The sequence below is a fragment of the Pocillopora verrucosa genome, chromosome 5, assembly GCF_036669915.1.
Source record: "Pocillopora verrucosa isolate sample1 chromosome 5, ASM3666991v2, whole genome shotgun sequence".
Taxonomy (NCBI): Eukaryota; Metazoa; Cnidaria; class Anthozoa; order Scleractinia; family Pocilloporidae; genus Pocillopora; species Pocillopora verrucosa.
Genome location: NC_089316.1, coordinates 1788998 through 1809332, shown reverse-complemented (window position 1 = coordinate 1809332; position 20335 = coordinate 1788998). Strand labels below are relative to the sequence as shown.

At 39.1% G+C, this 20335-nt stretch overlaps 3 protein-coding genes and 1 long non-coding RNA gene across 4 annotated transcripts; 3 read left to right on the top strand and 1 right to left on the bottom strand.

The window, feature by feature from the left end:
* Nucleotides 1-1257: 1257 nt before the first annotated feature.
* LOC131781579 (cyclic GMP-AMP synthase-like receptor) lies at nucleotides 1258-3690 on the top strand. The gene has a single exon (XM_059098270.2). It carries the CDS (start codon nucleotides 1311-1313, stop codon nucleotides 3156-3158), a length of 1848 nt encoding a protein of 615 aa, XP_058954253.2. The 5' UTR covers nucleotides 1258-1310; the 3' UTR covers nucleotides 3159-3690.
* A 3587-nt stretch (nucleotides 3691-7277) lies between these two features.
* LOC136281142 (uncharacterized) lies at nucleotides 7278-8740 on the top strand. The gene has a single exon (XM_066167353.1). The coding sequence runs from the start codon at nucleotides 7313-7315 to the stop codon at nucleotides 8738-8740; it is 1428 nt and encodes a 475-aa protein (XP_066023450.1). The 5' UTR covers nucleotides 7278-7312.
* Nucleotides 8741-9270: 530 nt separating this feature from the next.
* On the bottom strand, nucleotides 9271-11407 carry LOC131781600 (uncharacterized). Its single transcript, XR_010717571.1, has 3 exons — nucleotides 11353-11407; nucleotides 11077-11202; nucleotides 9271-10479 (listed from the first exon to the last, which is right to left on the bottom strand). It is a non-coding gene; the product is annotated as an uncharacterized lncRNA (long non-coding RNA).
* A 5035-nt stretch (nucleotides 11408-16442) lies between these two features.
* On the top strand, nucleotides 16443-18872 carry LOC131781612 (retinol dehydrogenase 10-like). The gene is made up of 4 exons (XM_059098310.2): nucleotides 16443-16550; nucleotides 17105-17349; nucleotides 17498-17623; nucleotides 18219-18872. The coding sequence occupies exons 1-4, from the start codon at nucleotides 16443-16445 to the stop codon at nucleotides 18310-18312; spliced, it is 573 nt and encodes a 190-aa protein (XP_058954293.1). The 3' UTR covers nucleotides 18313-18872.
* The last annotated feature ends 1463 nt before the right edge of the window (nucleotides 18873-20335 follow it).

Below are 20335 nucleotides of genomic sequence, written 5' to 3'. Positions count from 1 at the left end.
ATCGGAACCTTTCCAAATTGCCGTCGATTAAACGTCAAAAAAGGTTTCTAGAAACTTTGGTTTTGCACGATAGATATAGTTTATTTGCTCCTTTAGGATTCTTTAATCTAAGAGAAATGTATTGGGACAAAAAAAAGGGGGAAATTTGCCATCAGTTACACATTAAAAGGAGACTGTTATCCAAAATGTTATCCAAAACGTTTGTACACTTGGAACAATCTTCAAGAGCGTAACGACGTCGACCTGATGTGAGAGGAAGCTTGGCGTACCGGATATTCTTAGTGATGCATAACTGCCCGCCATTCTAAGAAAACGGTTTATCCTCTGAGTGAGAGGACATTGCTGTGACTTGTCATAAATATCCTGGCATTCAGTTCTAGAAGCTGACTACAAGAACAACATGATAATTTATTTGAGATGGGCAAAAACACTGTCATAATCATTCGTGTCACGCTGTCACGAAACCAAGAATAGTGACTGTGTATACGACAGTAAAAACTTTATCAAAACTGTACAGACACATTTTAAGTTTACACTCCACGTAGATGCACAATCAAGATTATAATTTTGTGGTTTATAGTGATCTATGAAAGTTTTTAATAATAAAACTGAGATCAACAAAAATTAACTATCTCAGCTCGCACAACTACTGAGAGAAATATGAACCGTCGGCCGGATTAGGAGCAGTCAGAGTGCATTATCAACTGACATTTTCAGGGTTTAATAACTATTATGAGGATGGCTTTCGCTCTTCATCTCGTGTTACCCTTCTATTCCCTTAACTACTTTTTGCTTTAAATTGTTTGTTTTATTTTGTTTTTCACCTTAAATCTGTATTTAATTAGACTGGTTTCATTTGTAAGCTTAATGATTTAAAGTTTGGAATGGTAAATCCTCAAACAAATAAATTAACCCCTTGGAGGCGTTAGATTAAAAACTTTGGTTAGTGGAATTGCAAGAACAAGCTTAATGTGTACACATTATTTTCCTGTTTTACCATTGCCCAGGACAATTTCCGATCGTCCAATTGTTTGTAATTATTCCGAGAAAGAAAGGGGTACCTAAAATGTCCCATTTCTGAGAATAGTCTCTCCTTATATACCGTGTCTTCCTTATGTTCCAAGAAACATTGCTTGTTTGAGTTATATCAGTTTGACTTCCGTGATTCTGCACAAGATAATAGGCACCGGAAACAACGCAACAACTTGAAAAGCCCATATTAGGAAGTTCAAATATTCAATATTTGATATTCTGTGAGACGCATATGGAAAGTTCTTGCTTGGGGTTAGCGAAAGAGTTTTTCCGCCATCATGTCGTACATTGTGGAGAGATTTGAAGAAAAGGCTAGGTTTATAAACGAAAGCGAAGCCGAATTGATTCGAGAGAAACTCGAAATCCTCGTAAGAAACATCGTAACCCAGGTGGAAAAGCACGACAGCCGATTTCAGAGTACATTGGTCAAAAGCGGAAGCGTTTACGAAGGAACCAAAGTTCGTGAGCCAAATGAGTTTGACTTCATGATTCAAATGGATTCTCTTACGAACACGCCATTACTTTGTCCCTGTGACAAAGGCGATGGATATGCGAAGCTCTCCCTCGAAAGCCGTGAATGGGAAGACTTTAAAGATGCCGATGGCTTTTTCAGTCCAAATCTGCTGTCCCGCTTCTTCAAGAAGCTTGTGAATAAATCGCTTGACGATATCAAAGTACCTGAAGGTTTGGCCGTACTACGAACGAGACCATCATTATTTAAAGAAACGTGGTGGCCTGTGTATGCAGATCTGCTCGGAGAAAGTGGCGAAGAAAGCCAATCTGGTGCTATGTACTCGGAAAATCATGGTCCAGCTACAACACTTTATGTACGGTGGCAAGGAGGAAGTAGTTACAAGGATTTAACGATGAGTGTTGATCTAACACTGTCCATAGATTACCCCATATCCAAACTCCCTGTTCCGTTGGCAGAAATTCCTTTGGCCGAGGCGAATAGCATTCTTCAGAGGTGCGGATTTCACGTCGTTCCCGCGGGACTTGACAGTTGGCGCATTTCGTTTTCTGTGGTCGAGAAAGAAGTTCTGGCATCTTCTTCTGACGGCTTCCAAACGTGCTACCGAATACTGAAAATCGTGAGAGATGTTGTGTGTGAGAATCTTGGATGGGATGCATCTCTGGTTCCGTCGTACGTGTTCAAGACAGTTCTTCTTTCTCAGCTGTTCACGAATGGTCATCCCTGGGAGAAGGATCGTCGCTCCCAAACGATAATCGAACATTTGGATCACGTTATCCAAGGTGTGAAAGCGGAAAAGATTCAGAGTTGCTTTCTGAGGAGGTACAACCTGCTTTCTCCATCCGATCACGAGAACAAGCTGCGCCAGTGTGTCTTGGAGGAAATGCTGCGTGTGATGAGAGGAACAGAAATGGCCTTTTCTAGGGAAGAAGCTAGAGAAAGAAAACTGCAGATAAGGGTCTTGGAAATGGTTGATGTCCTCGACTACATGATCTCGTCTTTTCTTCGTGGAAAGAATCTTTCTGTTGTCTGGAATAAAGTGTTTGTCAACATCAACAACGTCCCAAACGCTAGAAAGCATGGTTGGTTCACGAATGAGCTTACCGACCTTAACTGCACAGAGCTTAGTGAGAAAGCTTATTTCAAGTTGATTCAGATATGGAATTTCACGGAAGATTTCTTCAGGAAATTATTAACCGCACTCAAAGGGGAACTGAACTTATTGGCTCAGAAGTTTAAGATCTTACTTTTTATGAAGAAAGAGAACTTCGAGCGTCAACATATGCGTTTAACAGAAAATGAAGTTGGAAAAGTGTCCCTCCATCAATTTGCCTTGGAGTTTATAGATGATAGTTTTGTTGACTGTTACGTCGAGGAAGAAAACTCAACTTTGCCAAACCTTCATAAAGCAATCCGTCCTGAATTTAAATCATCAGGTTTCTTCCAGGGTGTTGCTGAAGTGGCAACGAGAGAGGGCAGTAGCAGAGGCCTTGCTCAGCTGAAACAGCAATTAAAGCAGTACCTTTTCAAGGTCCCTGAGGAGTACCTCATGGACGGCATTGTTGACTATGTCAGGCACATAATTGTTCATGCCAAAGAAGTATTGAAACTTAAACTTGAGCATGTCTCAATTCCAGAGTTGGATCTAGATTAGGCACATTGAACTTTAATATATTTTGCTTTGACTTGGTTACTGAAAATCTAATTTTACTGTATATCGCTGGGTATAAATATCAAGATATTACAATAACTACGATAAATAAGACGATTCACCATCCATGTTTGAGAGCTGATAAAGGCATAGCAAGGCACGTTGACGCAAGCAGCGTTCTCTGTACTCTTATCGACTAAAGCAAATTGGCCAATCAGTTTGCGACATTAATGCCAATTGTGGTCAAAACATATTGCCTACTATAGAGAATTTGAAGCAATAATGTATTTGTAAAGTAAAAATATATTTCAACGGTATAAAACAAACGTTTGAACTTAAGCGAACTTTATGGATATAGAATATTTATTTTCAACAACTTGTCCAAAAGCTGTGTGATTTTCCTGTGATAAAGAAATGCTTTATTGCTTATTTTTCCCCTTTTACTGTATTTACGGAATCTCCCTACCAGTGTGTGTCGGTAATTAATTATCTCAGTTGTAAATATTCGCATGAATTAAGAACTGAATTGACTTCACTTGACTTGACTTGTTTTTGAGCATATATGTTTTCAAATATGACCCTCACGGGTGTAGGCTGCAGAACAACCGTAACTTTGGCGAGCGAGTGCTCAGTATTCCCTAGGTGAAAATAATAACAGCCATCTTTGCTTTTTACGAAAGCGGAAGGTCGGGGGGAGAGATAAATTCGGACCTAAGGGGTGAGCGACAGTCAAAAGGAATAAGAGGGGTGGAGCAAATAATATTATAACTAGATAATCAATTAAATGTTTCACTTGCCCGCCGGTACCAATGCTGTCCCGAACCTTTGTTAGAAATTAAAAGCCTACGTACGATACAATTCAAGGATTCTGTAAAGGGAAGTCCGCAAAATTGTTCCCTTTTGATAAGCACAAATCCGATGGCTGAGACGTATTAGCAACATGTTGAGGCTCGGTACGACACCCTGAGGTGATGGCCGAATTTTCACGGAAACACAAATTCCTCATGCATCAACTGCTCTGGGACAAAATATTGTACGACAAAATTACCACGTTTTCATAATGATCTGTTTAGAAATAGATTACAGATGTATGGTACCTAACCTAAGAACAAAAAAGTGGCACACTCAGCAAGTGTATAACTGATGTTCGTAACACGTTTTGACTTCACCTGCTATCTTTTACTGAAAAGAAACAACCCGGTGACATAGAGTCTTTCCATTTAGGTAATAAAAAAGCAGGAAATAAACGTCGCACATAATGACGTTATCTATATGTCTTTCCTCTGATTGATCAAATGTAAGTAGCAATTAAAATGCTTCACGTAAAAGTCAGCTTTGACTATAAAAGATATTACGCATATAACTGGGAAACTGCGTGACCCCAATCGCTCAGAGCTTCCGTCACGTTCTGTTGTAATCGTGTCCTTACCTGAAACGGCGAGAACCCTTATCAGGTCAGAAATTTTAGAAAATTTCGAAGATAAAGCCAGGTTTCAAGACGAAAGCGAAGCCGAATTAATACGAGAGAGAGACTCGAAACGCTTGTCACCGACATCATGGCAGATATAGGAAAACGCGATCCAAGATTTTTGAACGCATGGTCAAAAGCGGAAGTGACTTCCGCTTTTGACCATGCGTTGACCATGACTTTCGTTTCTTCATAAATGGTTTACGAAGAAACGAAAGTTTGCAAGCCGAATGAATTCGAGTTCGTGGTAAAGATAACCCCTCTTACAGACAAACCATTAATCTTGCTGATCAGTTATTTCTTGAGGAAGGTCAGTGGAAAGACTTCAGAGATGAAAAGGCTCCTTCAGTCCAAACTTGCTTTTCCGTCACTTCACAAACCTTATCATGAAATCAACATGTGATGTGAAAACTCCTGAAGGATTGAGCATCTACAGAGCTACCCAGGACGAGTTGGAGGGACGTTTGTGGCTCCTGTTTCGTGGAATACTTTGGAAAATGCATCTGGTGTCACATACTCCGAAACGCATGGACCATCGACGACCCTCGATATGTGCTGGAAAGGGGGCAAACGTTATAACAAGTGAATGTGGACTTGACACCAGCTATGGACTTGCCCATATCCAAGCTTCCTGTTCTACGAACCGAAGCAAAAAAATTCAAGGGATTCCCCAGAAGACTAGATTCTACGCCGTTCCTGCTGGGTTTGACGAGTGGCGCATCTCGTTTTCTATGGCCGGGAGAGAAATTCTGGCCACTTCCCATGACGGTTTTAAAGCAGGTTACAAATGAGATGACGCCGTCTGTAAATTTGGGATTGAGGGTCTCCTTAGTCCCATCGTAAAAATTTAAGACTGTTCTCTTGACCTAGTTGTTCACCAAAGATGTCCATGACTGGGAGGAGCTCCAATCTCAAACGATCATCGACGTTTTGGAGCTCATTCTGCAAGTAATAAAGCAGGAAAAGCTTCCAACTTTCTTCATGCCCAAGGATAAAAACATATCGAACAACATTGAAAGGGAGTGAAGGAGCCGGGAGACTTGAATATACTAGCTTATGTACATAAGTTGTTTGAACTGTCTTTGTCTGCAGTTGTAGATCAATTATAATTTTTTTAGAAACTGAGAACGTTTAAAGGCCTCTTTTGGAGGGTTACTTGAGTTACCATGTTGTCGCGACACACTGCATTATGTACTAAGCTGAGCATACGTTTGTTTGTTTGTGGTGACTAGATTTTTGTTTTTGTTTTTGTTTTTGTTTTCTACTTGATTTAGGGAGGTGGATCCAGCAAATCTAGAAAGAGTTTAAAGGGTGTGTCAAAAAAGAGCATTTTTGCCTCTCCAGAATCAATACAGGGAAAGGTGAGTCGATCTACCGCAATGTAGTAAGTCATGGCTTGATAATGATGTTAATGATGATATTGATAATATTAGTGATAATATGTGTTCTGTCGTGCGTTGCGTTACTCCCGTGCGAGTTGGGCATGCCAGGGAGTTTTAGTTAAGTTTTGTCAAATGCTGGAGGTGTAGACGCATTTTTGATTCACCTTGAAAATTTGCCAAATTAAATCACAGTTACGCTACTGGAGACGGCCTCATTTTCAAGAATCTCAACTTCTACTCAGGGACGAGACTTATGGACCAGAATGGTAACAGAAATAAAAATACTGCAACAAAATTGTTCATTCTGATGATGATAATTATGCTTATGATCATGATGATAGTAATAATAATGATAATGAACTGATAAGGATGATGATTAAAAGGAGACTGTTATCCAACTTGTAGTTTGTACACTTGGAACAATCTTGAAGAGTGTAAAGAACTGATGTGAGAAAAAGCGAGGCGTACCGGATATTCTTAGTAATGCATAACTGCCTGCCATGCTAAGGAAACGCGGTTAATCCTCTGATTTAGAGGACAGTGCTATGACTTGTCATAAATATATATAGAAGATGACTACAAGAACAACATGATGATTTATTTGAGATGGGCAAAAACACTAACATAATTATTCTTGCCTTTCAGGGCTGGTGTTGGAACATGTAGAATCGGGGGACAACCCATGACGCAATTCACTCAACCAGGCAAACTCGTTTTACAAGAGATGATAATTCCGTCAGTGTCACGCTGTCACGAAACCAAGAAGAGTGACCTTGTACATGACGGTAAAAACTCTATCAAAACTGTACAGACACATTTTAAGTTTACACTCTTTATAGATGCACAATCAACCTTTAATTTTGTGGGTTATCGTGATCTATAAAAGTTTTCAAAAATAAAAGTAAGGTCAACAAAGATTAACTCTCCCAGCTAGCATAGCTGCTGAGAGAAATATGAATCGTCGGATCATGTATGAACGTCACGGGGTGCATTCTCAACTGACATGACTCGAAATACTTGTAAACAACATTGTAACCCAAATGGAAAAGCACGACAGCCGATTTCAGAGTACATTGGTCAAAAGCGGAAGTGTTTACGAAGGAACGAAAGTTTGCGAGCCGAATGAATTCGACTTCATGGTAAAGATAACCCCTCTTACAGACAAACCATCAATCTTGCAGAGCTCTTGTGCGAAGGATGACGGCTACGTGCAGTTATCTCTTGAGGGAGATTAGTGGAAAGACTTCAGAGATGAAAAGGGCTTCTTCAGCCCATACTTGCTTTCCCGTCACTTCAAAAAACTTATCATGGAATCAATCTGTGATGTGGAAACTCCTGAAGGATTGAGCATTTACAGAGCTCCCCAGGACGAGTCGGAGGGACGTTTGTGGCTCCTGTTTCGTGGAATACTTTGTGACAGTGGCCAGGAAAATGCATCTGGTGTCACATACTCCGAAACGCATGGACCATCGACGATCCTCGATATTCATTGGAAAGGGGGTACAACTTATGACAACTTGAAAGTGAATGTGGACTTGACGCCAGCTATCGACCTGCCCATATCCAGTCTTCCCGTTCAGCCCATAACTGATGTACGCCCCGAAGTACAGCCTAAAATTCAAGGAATTCTACAGAAGACTGGATTCCATGTCGTTCCTGCTGGGTTTGACGAGTGGCGCGTCTCATTTTCTAAGGCTGAGAAAGAAATTCTGGCCACTTCCCCTGACGGTTTTAAAGCATGTTACAAAGTCCTAAAAGTCTTACGAGATGACGTGTCTATGAATCTGGGATTGAGGACCTCCTTGTTACCATCGCACTTATTTAAGACTGTTCTCTTGTACCAGTTGTTCACCAAAGATGTCCATGCCTGGGAGAAGGAGTTCCGATCTCAAATGATCATCGGTGTTTTGGAGCTCGTTTTGCAAGCAATAAAGCAGGAAAAGCTTCCAAGTTTCTTCATTCCCTCATCTCTACTGCTATCCAAGGCACATGAGAACAGATCGCGGGAATGTCTCGTGGAAGACATGCTCAACGAAGTGAAGGGCTCCAAAATGGCCAACTCATTGATGGACGTTGAAGAGAAAAAACAACAGGTGAAGATTTTACTACTAATTGAGTTGTTGGAGTACATATTTGCGTGCCTTAAAGTTAGAAAGAATCCAACTAATGTTTGGAAAATGATGTTTGCCAACATCGACAGCGTACCTGGATCTCGCACCGCTTCAGAAAAATTTGACGTCAGTTGGATCGATATCATAGACGTGACCGTCACAGAACTTCGCCCAGCCGCCTACAGGAATTTAAAGAAAATATGGAACATTTTGGAAGCCTTTGTACTGCTTTTGTTTGCCGTTCTTCAAGGTGAGGATAAACAACTGGCTCAAAAATACCTATTCTCCATCTCAGAGAAGAAGAAGAAATTCGAGGCCGAGCAGCCACACCTGTCTAAAGAGGAAGTTCGACCGGTAGGAGTTTGTGAACTTGTAAGCGACTGGATTTTCGTCCATGTCGTTAAAAAATACATGGATAACGACGATACGACTTTGCCAAGTACACACAAAATACTTCCTCCTGAATTCTGTCTGCCAGATGGCAGTCCTTTTCAAGCAATTGCAGACATAGCCTTGGACAAGGGCAGCAAAGAGGGACTGGCTATTTTCGAGAAAGTTCTCAACGAGTACTTATCAGGGATTCAAGGAATTGTTTGTACATTCAAAGGAAGCGCTGAAACGTAAACTTGATCACATCACTATTCCAGAGCAAAAGCCTATCCCCTGTGCAGAGCTAGATTTGGACTAAGATATAGAAATTAAAATATCTCTTTCCTCGACAAGGGAAAAGGTAGTCCTGAGGTAAATCTGAGTGTTCTGATTGGTTCTCACTTGGTCGGTAAGTTGGCATACGGGGCCATTTCCACGGAAACGTTCATAAGCCGTGTACTGTCAGAAAACCAAAACTGCGGTTAGTCGGCCTACTACACTCTATAATTTGCACAATTTTATAATTTTTTAATCGTGATTGATTGGGGGAGCCGAAAACGCCCAAAAAATAAGTGAAAAAAATATAAAAAGCGTTATCCCTAACTACCGCCCAAATATTCGCGAACAATTTTAAATGCTTTGTCTCACTACATCTGACATCAAGTTATTGTCGTTAGACTATACATAGGCAAGTATTTTTTCCTCCCAGCATTAGGATGTAAATAGCCCAAAATTGACATTTTATATGCAATTTTACATACAATATTGAATAATGATTCTACTGACAAATAAAATGCAGTTGGCTTCCATAATGAAAACGCTAAGATAGATGTTTGGAAAGTTGATGGTATTAATAGTGAGACCCCACAGAAATGCTGAAGTGAGATTGAGAAGAAGCCTATTACTCACATAGATGTACAGTAATAAATTTGGAAAGCTGAGGCAAGCACAATTGATTGATTGATTGATTAACTGACAGACTGATTCACTATTTGATTGATTGATTGATTGATTAATGACTAATTGTTGACTGACTGACTCAGGCTGAGTGAGTGACTTACTGACCAACTGATTAATTGATTATTTGATTGAAGCATTATTTGTGTAAGAAAATGAAAGAAGCAGTTGATTTTCACTGTAGTCGTACAACTAGTAAAGTGTTTAACAAAATGAATCTGTGGATAAATATTTTTGCTGAGGTTTAAGCTCTAACTTACTACAAATTTGTGAGCTAAAAAGTTCATGAGGTGTCAGTTGAGTCTCAATTTCTAGAGAACCACTCACACCCCAACATTAATATTCAATCATATTCTCCACATGGTTCTTTCTACATTTCCTATGTTGGCTACTGTCAAGGAGAAGTTATTTTGACAATCAAGTGCTACTTAAATTGGTGATCATATCCTCATTCTTTTGACCTCTATATTTGATTCAGGGGTGTTATTGCACGGACAAATTATGTGTAAATTAATTTGAAGCTTCAGTATCTCCCCAACCCCTGGACATTTGAACTTTTGAAGATTGCTTTTTCCAAGTATCTGTCTCCTGGGGCTTAAATTGTGTTTTTAAACACAAAAATTTTAAAAATGCCCACATGTTGGATTTGATGGTCAATTTAATTTTTAAAGGCATGATCAGACCTTGTAGACCTTTTTTTATCTGGGCTATTCACACGCACAACTGAACTCTTTATCTATAAACACTTCCATATAAGTTAATAAAACAAGTTCATTCTGCTGAAAATATTTGACACTTCCAGCAGGGTTGAATTCTCCATCCCCCTTGCACGAGGGACAGTCAAATGTTTGTGGGTTGCCCAGTGAGGTGGGGGGGGAGGGGGCATGTCAAAGCTTCAAATTAATTGACACATTAGAAGCCAGTCACCCATAGGGGTGAAAGGTTAATCAGACTTCTTTTCATCTCTTGGAGTGTGTTCAGAGACTCCAACTTGAAGGAAGTCACTCAAAACAAGAAGAGCTTTAAATGGTAATATCCTGTAACAACATTAAAAAAAACATCAAATCAATATCATGAGATGGCTCTTACAGCGAATCCGTGGCAATACATACATAAAAGTGTTGAAAAAAGAAAGACAATTTTGGGAAGGAAACAATTGAAAATATGAAAACAAACAAAAGACAGAAAAGGAAGAATCTAATGGAAGCATACTTTGTCTAAATTTTTACTGTTTCTCATTCTGACATGAGCACGACTGAAACCAATACAGTCCCTGAATTATAAGAATAAAAAATGACCATCTTTCACAATTGAGATTCAAACTGCCAAGTTGGGGCTTTTGGCAAGAACATATATTGAGTCTAGGTGGGCCTGTTGGATATCAAAAATCTGGCATCCATCCAAGAGCAGTTAGGAATGTCCCCTGGGACTTCCAACCTCAAACTATACAAGTTGTTCCTTTCAGAAATAGTCAATAAACATACAGCTTATCACACAGCAGTTAAGATCTATAGACACAGGGATGCAGACACAGCTGGGGTAGCTGCTCTGTGGGACCAGATGTTGTTAAGATTTGTGGAGTGACACATCCCAGCTAGATAGCCTAAGGATGATGGCAGCATATGATGACTTACCCAGTCAAAAGGAAGTTCACAGCTAGAGCACGGGGAATTAAGAGAATTTCCTCATCTCTGAGAGTGGCTGCCACAACCTCCTTGGCCACATAGTCTGGCTCCAGGACTGGGTATAGTGATGGAAAACTACAGAACAAACAAACAAATAATTACCAGAGCAGACTGATAAACAAATGGCTCAGGCCATTTAAATTTTTTTAATGGCATTTGAGCCAGAAAATTTTCCAGTCTCTGAAAAACTAAAGAATGCCTGTAGAGACCAGTTGACTGGCTTACCGAGCCTTTGGATACCACACTAGTCCAGTGTTTACTGTGTAGGGTTGAACACAAGTCTCTTTAATGCCAGTTTTCCCATTTCACGCAGCTCCAAGCACTATGAAATCAAAACTTATGAAAATCTTGTGAAATAATTTATTGTAAACTCACAGATTTTTCACAGGATTTTCATGGTTAAATCAATGACATTTTTCATGGTCTCAGTGCCATGAAAAAGACCTGAAAAATCCCATGAACAACCTGTGAAATTTTTCATATTCATGACCCATGGAATATTGAGTAAAGCGACCTAGAAGCCATGAAATACCCATGAAAATGGCATTTCATGGCCTTTTCAAAGGTACTGAGAAACCCATGAATGTCATGCCCCAAAATTTCATGGTGTCAAAGTTCACTAGTTTTTAATGGGTCGCAGCAAATCATGACCCATGAATATCCTGTGAATATGTAAAAAATTCATTGACCAGGAAAATTTTTCTTGAATTTTCATGGCCTCTCCATGGTTTTTTCATGGCACATGAAAGTTAATTGCCAGTTAGTTTTCATGGGGTTGTTGGGAATATGCAAGCACCATGAAAATTCTTTGGAAACCCTATGAATTTGGAATTAAAAAGTCTTCACTTTTCTTGTACCAAAGACTGTACTCAGTGTATAGCTTGCAGTATACCATAACTGTAATACATACGCTATCACTTAAATTATACACTGAAGAGATAACCTCTCTGTGAAACTTCTTGGTCCTGTTGTACAGGCACACACACATGAAAGACATGACCAGAAGTCTCGATTCTCTGATAATTTATTTTGTTTCACCAGTTGTACATAAATATTATTTTAGGATTCCAAAATTGTGATAATTCAGTTTACATTTTCTTAAATCAAAAAAATTGGTATGAATTTTTCTGCAATAAAATTAAGATGTTAATGATTTTTAACTCTATTTTGATATCACTGATTTTCCTTGTGGAGACAGATTTTGGTCCTATATTTCTTCATATCTGTTTACTCTGATTTAAATTATTGTGGCTGTACATTAAAAATATTTCTGTATATTTAAACTATTTTGAAGGTATATTATAAATAAATTTGATGTGAAAAATTAGCTGGCTGCACATTCAATGTGCAGCCAGCTAATTTGCATAAGTAATTCGAGCCAAGGTTCGACGCCTCTTGGTGGCATGAGGTGTTCGCTAAACATTCCAGGACATCCGATAATCGCTTCAATAAATGTAATTATTCTCCCCTCGAATGAAATGGAAAAAACCGCAACTTCCGATGATTACATTTCTAATATTTTTCAAGAAACAACTCTACCTTGTTCACTCATTTTCCAGAAACAAGATTCCAGAGAATTGTCTCATACAAACTTAACGGGTCTAATTCGAAAAAACTTAAGGGGCGGTACGCTAAGCTTATTTTCTCTCTAGAGATAATACATGTCTAAAGAAGACAACAGTAAATTGTTAACACAAGGTCCACAAGTATTCCTGATCAAATGTTACAGAAACATATAACAGGAACAATTAAAAGCACGTAAAACGAAGAAACTAAAAATAGTCTAAAAAGCGGCACCGGTAAAGCTGATTTCACCTTCATGATCGAAGACCTAGGCCTATTTAAGGCTAACTCCGACAAACCCTTCTTTATACAGGTCATGGTTTTTAACTTTTAAAGTCCAGAAACTGTGTTGATTAGATAATTCAGAGAATACACATCGCTTTCAACTGATGGTCTCCCCGTTCGGTCCACAAGCTTCGGCGCAATGCAATTATTCTTATAATGACTTTTTATGTGCGAAGGTTTCAGTTTGGAACGGCACTTTTAGCTTTTCCGAAGACATCAGTCTTGCCAAAATCGACTTTAACAGGGGAGAAGCTGGTCTAAAACATTGTTATTGCATTTTAGGTCATTGGGAACAAATTCACTCGTATGAATATCGTCTTACACGACTGCCGAGTTAGGAGGGATAAGAAAAGGTTAAAAATAACCCTCAGCTATACACTACCCAAGAGGTATGCAAGAGATTAAAAATAACCCTCGGGTATAAACTACCCAATAGGGTATAGGAGATATTAAGAATAACCCATAGGTATACACTACCAAAGAAGGTATAGGAGATATTAAGAATAACCCTCAGGTATACGCTACCCAAGAGGGTATAGGAGAGATTAAGTATAACCCTCAGGTATACGCTACCCAAGAGGGTATAGGAGAGATTAAGTATAACCCTCAGGTATACACTACCCAAGAGGTTATAGGAGATATTAAGAATAACCCATAGGTATACACTACCAAAGAAGGTATAGGAGATATTAAGAATAACCCTCAGGTATACGCTACCCAAGAGGGTATAGGAGAGATTAAGTATAACCCTCAGGTATACACTACCCAAGAGGTTATAGGAGAGACTAAGTATAACCCTCAGGTATACCCTACCCAAGAGGGTATAGGAGAGATGAAGAATAACCCTCAGGTATACACTACCCAAGAGGGTATGCAAGAGATTCAAAAAACCCTCAGGTATACATTGCCCAAAAGGGTATAGAAGAGATTAAAATAACCCTAAGGTATACACTACCCAAGAGGGTATGCAAGAGATTAAAAGAACCCTCAGGTATACACTACCCAAGAGGGTATGGAAGTGATTAAAAATAACCCTCAGGTATACGCTACCCAAGAGGGTATAGAAGAGATTGAAATAACCCTCAGGTATACACTACCCAAGAGGGTATAGGAGATATTAAGAATAACCCCCAGGTATACACTACCCAAGAGGGTATAGGAGAGATGAAAAATAACCCTCAGGTAAACACTACCCAAGAGGGTATGCAAGAGATTAAAAAAACCCTTAGGTATACATTACCCAAAAGGGTATAGGAGAGATTAAAAAAAACCCTCAGGTATACATTAACCAAGAGGGTATGCATAAGATTAAAAATAATCCTCAGGTATACACTACCCAAGAGGGTATGCAAGAGATTAAAAAAAACCCCAGGTATACACTACCCAAGAAGGTATAGAAGTGATTAAAAATAACCCTCAGGTATACGCTACCCAAGAGGGTATAGAAGAGATTAAAAATTAATCCTCAGGTGTACACTACCCAAGAGGGTATGCAAGAGATTAAAACAACCCTCAAGTATACACTACCCAAGAAGGTATGCAAGAGATTAAAGGTAACCCTCAGGTATACACTACCCAAGAGGGCACGAAAAATTGAATTCACACTATTTTATATCAGGAGACCGCTCTTTGTCTGGACTCTTTCTTTTGACTGAAAGTTGAGGCATCCACCATTAACTTATTTAATTATGATCCTTTATTAGTTCCCGAATGCTCGTTCGGCTAATCTTGACTGACATCATTGCAATTTCTCATGATATTTCGACCGGAGGCATTTCCCGCCTAAAGTGTAGGGTCGAGGGCGATTTGATTTACCGTATCAACAACAAGATTATGTTGTGAGACCTCGCGAATCCATCTGCTGGATTTCTCCCTGTCTAATTGGTCGGGCACGGAGACCAATTGAAGATATAACATGTATGTTGTTTGGTTACTCGGCGTTGAACGAACAGCCTTTGTTGGCGCGCTTGAGACCTGCTGGCGGGACAGAACATATTGTATTCATCGCGGAATCGACGAAACAATTCGTTCTTTGCAAAAGTTTTCGGCCTGATTTCACATTAACTTTTCGTTAGCACATACTAGTACTTTTTGAAGTCGAGATTGGATCCCGTAACTGTAGAAAGATCAGCCGATCGATCGAAGACTTCGGCCTCCATGATAAGATCGCGCCAAGTGATTTCAATGCCAGATTTCTTGTGTTTTCGTAATTGAAATTCGAACATAGATGAAGTATTAATTATTAGGTGAACCTTTAACTTATAATCAACAGGTTTAAGTAACCGTATAGACACCTACCGACCGCAAACGTTGATGTAATTCTCTACACTGATGACAGAAATATAGAGCCTCCGTAGAATGCATGCTGCGAATTTTTTGGGGGTCCAAAGCTCCTCATGTAAACTTCAAATATCATTTCCTTCGTCTAATATCATGTGTAAAATGTTATGGACAGTTATTATAATGTCTACTTGTGTAACAGCATTCATGTAAATTTCTTGATATGTTTTACACTTGTGATCAATACTCTCAAGGGAACTAACAACAAAACAATTACCAACTTTCTGCACTATTGCACATGTGAAGATATATCTAGGGCTGACTATGTCAGTGTCTCTCTGTTTTGGCCACCTGAATGTGCCATCCTTTTTTTGGTTATCATTAATATTTGCATCTTCATCATCATTTGGACCAAGATAGGCTGTTTTAGCAAGATTGCATTTCCTTTCATCAGTTTTGTAGACCAACACTCTTCACTGTTTGCAAAATAAAGGGAGCACATCATCAGTTATCTAAGAGCCTTTCTTATGTACGTAGTAAACCTAGAAATGGATAACAGATTCTTTTCAACATAACAGGTTCTTTTCAACATGAAGCGGTCAGATACTAAGCGACGCACTGTGGAAGTGAGGTGAGGTATTTCGTATTCAGAATTTGACTGTATTTTTTATTCCTAAGAACGGTCGTAAGTATTTCCATACAAACTCTTGTATCATTTCGCCAGATGATCACAGAATAAAAATGTTCAAGTTAAATCAATAGTTAGCGCGCGCGCTCCGATGTTTACGCGTAATGAGATGACCAAGCTTGAACTTACCGAATCACTGCGTCTGTAATCTTACAAAATAAAGCGGCACATAAAGCTGTTCGGTGTTTGGAATTCGAAGCAAGTAGCGATCGACAGGACATCAGAGTCCAAGAAAGTCAGAGCTGACATCGACAGTGATTCCTGTGAAAGCGATCACGAAATCAACAACGATGTTGTAGAAGGCGATGTCAATGAATACATGAAGATAACGTTTCATCCCGACTGAGAAGATGGCTTGACTCTGTTAACCGGCGACTCGATGAACGAGGTAAAAATGGCTTTTTTTTCAGGTTACATTTGCATACTATTCAAAATTCCAAATTGAGGTGAGAAAGTGATTGATTTTTCATTGTTTTGTTCCACATTTCGTGTAGATGCAATGCGTACTATTGCTGTGCAACTTAAGCATCTGTACTATGCAGGTGCCTTACTGGAAAAGCCTAGCAGATTCTTCAGCCGTAAGAATATAAGAGAAGGCCTTGAACAGGTTTCCAGAGTCATGGCTAACAATCAAAGCCAGCAGTGAGGCAGAAATAATTCAACAAAGTCGTCCAGGCATGGCGTAGGCAAAAAGGCCTCAAAAAATCAAAGTGAGCCCAGAACTCTCTAAGTTCTCCCAGAATTTTATCTTCTTGAGTGTGTTATATGGAATTGGAACCAAACTCTCTCAACTTTTTTAAAGGAAAATGTACACTAAATGGAAGGAGAATATTTTAATAATCAGATCCATAGTCAACATGTGTTTTTAAATTTGATTTCAAGACTGTCACCAGCTCGCTTACGTGGCATCTCTGCCTTAAATGTTATTTTGTATTAGTCTTTTACATCCCAACATCAGTATGAACATTCTCCATACTGTTCTCCATACATCTCCTGAGATGCTACCAAGGAGATTTTGTGGAACAATCAAGAGGTTTGTCCTTCAATCTTGAAACACTAATATGTGATTCAGGGGTGATGTTGTAAGGAGAAATTAGATGCTAGTCACTCTCACGGCTCCAAGAAACTATTGTAAATTAATACTTATTTTTATCACTGTAGACTGTGAGGGCATTCCTTCCAGATATGGTGGAGAAGAACAAGGGCCATATTGTCAACATGACCTCCATTGCAGGCAGCTTTGCTACAGCCAACTTGACTGACTACTGTGCGTCAAAATTTGGTGCCACAGGTTTCAGTCAATCATTAACCTTGGAGCTGCGTGAAATGGGAAAAACTGGCATTAAAGAGACTTGTGTTCAACCCTATACAGTTAACACTGGACTAGTGTGGTATCCAAAGGCTCGGTAAGCCAGTCATCTGGTCTCTACAGGCATTCCTTAGTTTTTCAGAGACTTGAAAACTTCCTGGCTCAAATGCTTGGAAAAATTTATATGGCTTGAGCCATTTGTTTATCAGTCTGCTCTAGTAATTATTTGTTTGTTTGTTCTGTAGTTTTCCATCACTATACCCAGTCCTCGAGCTAGACTATGTGGCCAAGGAGGTTGTGGCAGCCACTCTTAGAGATGAGGAAATTCTCTTAATTCCCCGTGCTCTGGCTGTGAACTTCTTTTTGACTGGGTAAGTCATCATATGCTGCCATCATCCTTAGGCTCTCTAGCTGGGATGTGTCACTCCACAAATCTTAACAACATCTGGTCCCACAGAGCAGCTACCCCCAGCTGTGTCTGCATCCCTGTGTCTATAGATCTTAACTGTTGTATGATAAGCTGTATGTTTATTGATTATTTCTGAAAGGAACAACTTGTATAGTTTGAGGTTGGAAGTCCCAGGGGACATTCCTAACTGCTCTTAGATGGATGCCAGATTTTTGATATCCAACAGGCCCACCTAGATATATGTTCTTGCCAAAAGGCCCCAACTTGGCAGTTTGAATCTCAATTGTGAAAGATGGTCATTTTTTATTCTTATAATTCAGGGACTGTACTGTTTTCAGTCGTGCTCATGTCATAATGAGAAACAGTAAAAAATTAGACAAAGTATACTTCCATTAGATTCTTCCTTTTCTGTCTTTTGTTTGTTTTCATATTTTCAATTGTTTCCTTCCCGAAATTTTTTTATTCTTTCTTCAACACTTTTATGTATGTATTGTCAAGCATTCGCTGTAAGAGCCATCTCATGATATTGATTTGATTTTTTTTTAATGCTGCTGCAGGATATTACCATTTAAAGCTCTTCTTGTTTTGAGTGACTTCCTTCAAGTTGGAGTCTCTGAACACAGTCCAAGAGATGAAAAGAAGTCTGGTTAACCTTTCACCCCTATGGGTGACTGGCTTCTAATGTGTCAATTAATTTGAAACTTTGACATCCCCCCATCCCCCCCACCTCACTGGGCAACCCACAAACATTTGACTGTCCCTTGTGCCAGGTGGATGGAGAATTCAACCCTGCTGGAAGTGCCAAATATTTTCAGCAGAATGAACTTGTTTTATTAAGTTATATAGAAGTGTTTATAGATAAAGAATTCAGTTGCGCATGTGAATAGCCCAGATAAAAAAGGTCTACAAGGTCTGATCATGCCTTTAAAAATTAAATTGACCATCAAATCCAACAGGTGGGTATTTGAACACAATTTAAGCCCCAGGAGAGAGATATTTGGAAAAAGCAATCTTTAAAAGTTCAAATGTCCAGGGGTTGAGGAGATACTGAAGCTTCAAATTAATTTACACATAATTTGTCTGTGCAATAACACCCCTGAATCAAATATAAAGGTCAAAAGAATGAGGATATGATCACCAATTTAAGTAGCACATGATTGTCAAAATAAATTCTCCTTGACAGTAGCCAACATAGGAAATGTAGAAAGAACCAGTTTGGAGAATATGATTGAATATTAATGTTGGGGTGTGAGTGGTTCTCTAGAAATTGAGACTCAACTGACACCTCATGAACTTTTTAGCTCACAAATTTGTAGTAAGTTAGAGCTTAAACCTCAGCAAAAATATTTATCCACAGATTCATTTTGTCAAACACTTTACTATTTATATGACTGCAGTGAAAATCAACTGCTTCTTTCACTTTCTTACACAAATAATACTTGAATCAAATAATCAATCAATCAGTTGGTCAGTAAGTCACTCACTTAGCCTGAGTCAGTCAGTCCACAATTAGTCATCAATCAATCAATCAATCAAACAGTCAGTCAGTCTGTCAGTTAATCAATCAATCAATCAATTGTGCGTGCCTCAGCTTTCCAAATTTATTACTGTACATCTATTTGAGTAATAGGCTTCTCCTCAATCTCAGTTCAGCATTTCTGTGGGGTCTCACTATTAATACCATCAACTTTCTAAACATCTGTCTTAGTGTTTTCTCTATGGAAGCCAACTGCAATGTTATTTGTCAGTAGAATCATTATTCAATATTGTATATAAAATTGCACATAAAATGTCAATTTTGGGCTATTTACATCCTAACGCTGGGAGGAAAAAATACTTGCGTATGTATAGTCTAGCGGAAATAACTTGACCTTAATACTCGATTCTGATTGGCTAGGCGCTATACTGTCTCTATATTACAACTCCTATCTTAGCGTTTTCTTTATCGTAACCAACTGCATTTTATCTGTCAGTAGAATCATTATTCAATGTTGTACATAAAATTGCACATAAAATGTCAATTTTGGGCTATTTACATCCTAACGCTGGGAGGAAAAAATACTTGCGCATGTATAGTCTAGCGACAATAACTTGATGTCACATGTAGTGAGACAAAGCATTTAAAATTGTTCGCGAATATTTCGGCGGAAATCAAGGATAACGCCTTTGATATTTTTTTTACTTATTTTCTGGGCGTTTTCGGCTCCCCCAATCAATCACGATTAAAAAATTATAAATTGTGCAAATTATACAGTGTAGTGGTCCGACTAACCACAGTTTTGGTTTCCTGACAGTACACGGCTTATGAACGTTTCCGTGGAAACGGCCCCGTATGCCAACCTACCGACCAAGCAAGAACCAATCAGAACACTCAGATTTACCTCGGGACTACCTTTTCCCTTGACGAGGAAAGAGATATTTTAATTTCTACAGCTTAGTCCAAATCTAGCTCTGGAATAGTGATGTGATCAAGTTTAAGTTTCAGCGCTTCCTTTGAATGTAAAAACGTTTCCTTGATAAAATAAACAATGGCCATCATTATAAAGATTTCGGGAATCCCTGATAAGTACTTGTTGAGAACTTCCTCGAAAATAGCCAGTCCCTCTTTGCTACCTTTTTCCATGGCTATGTCTGCAATTTCTTGAAAAGGACTGTTATCTGGCAGACAGAATCC

Coding starts and splice junctions, on each gene's coding strand:
- LOC131781579 (XM_059098270.2), top strand. CDS start 1,311: ATGTCGTACATTGTGGAGAGATTTGAAGAAAAGGCTAGGTTTATAAAC.
- LOC136281142 (XM_066167353.1), top strand. CDS start 7,313: ATGGAATCAATCTGTGATGTGGAAACTCCTGAAGGATTGAGCATTTAC.
- LOC131781612 (XM_059098310.2), top strand. CDS start 16,443: ATGCGTACTATTGCTGTGCAACTTAAGCATCTGTACTATGCAGGTGCC. Junction 16,551..17,104: donor TAAGAGAAGGCCTTGAACAG/GTTTCCAGAGTC, acceptor TTATCACTGTAG/ACTGTGAGGGCATTCCTTCC. Junction 17,350..17,497: donor GTGTGGTATCCAAAGGCTCG/GTAAGCCAGTCA, acceptor TTTGTTCTGTAG/TTTTCCATCACTATACCCAG.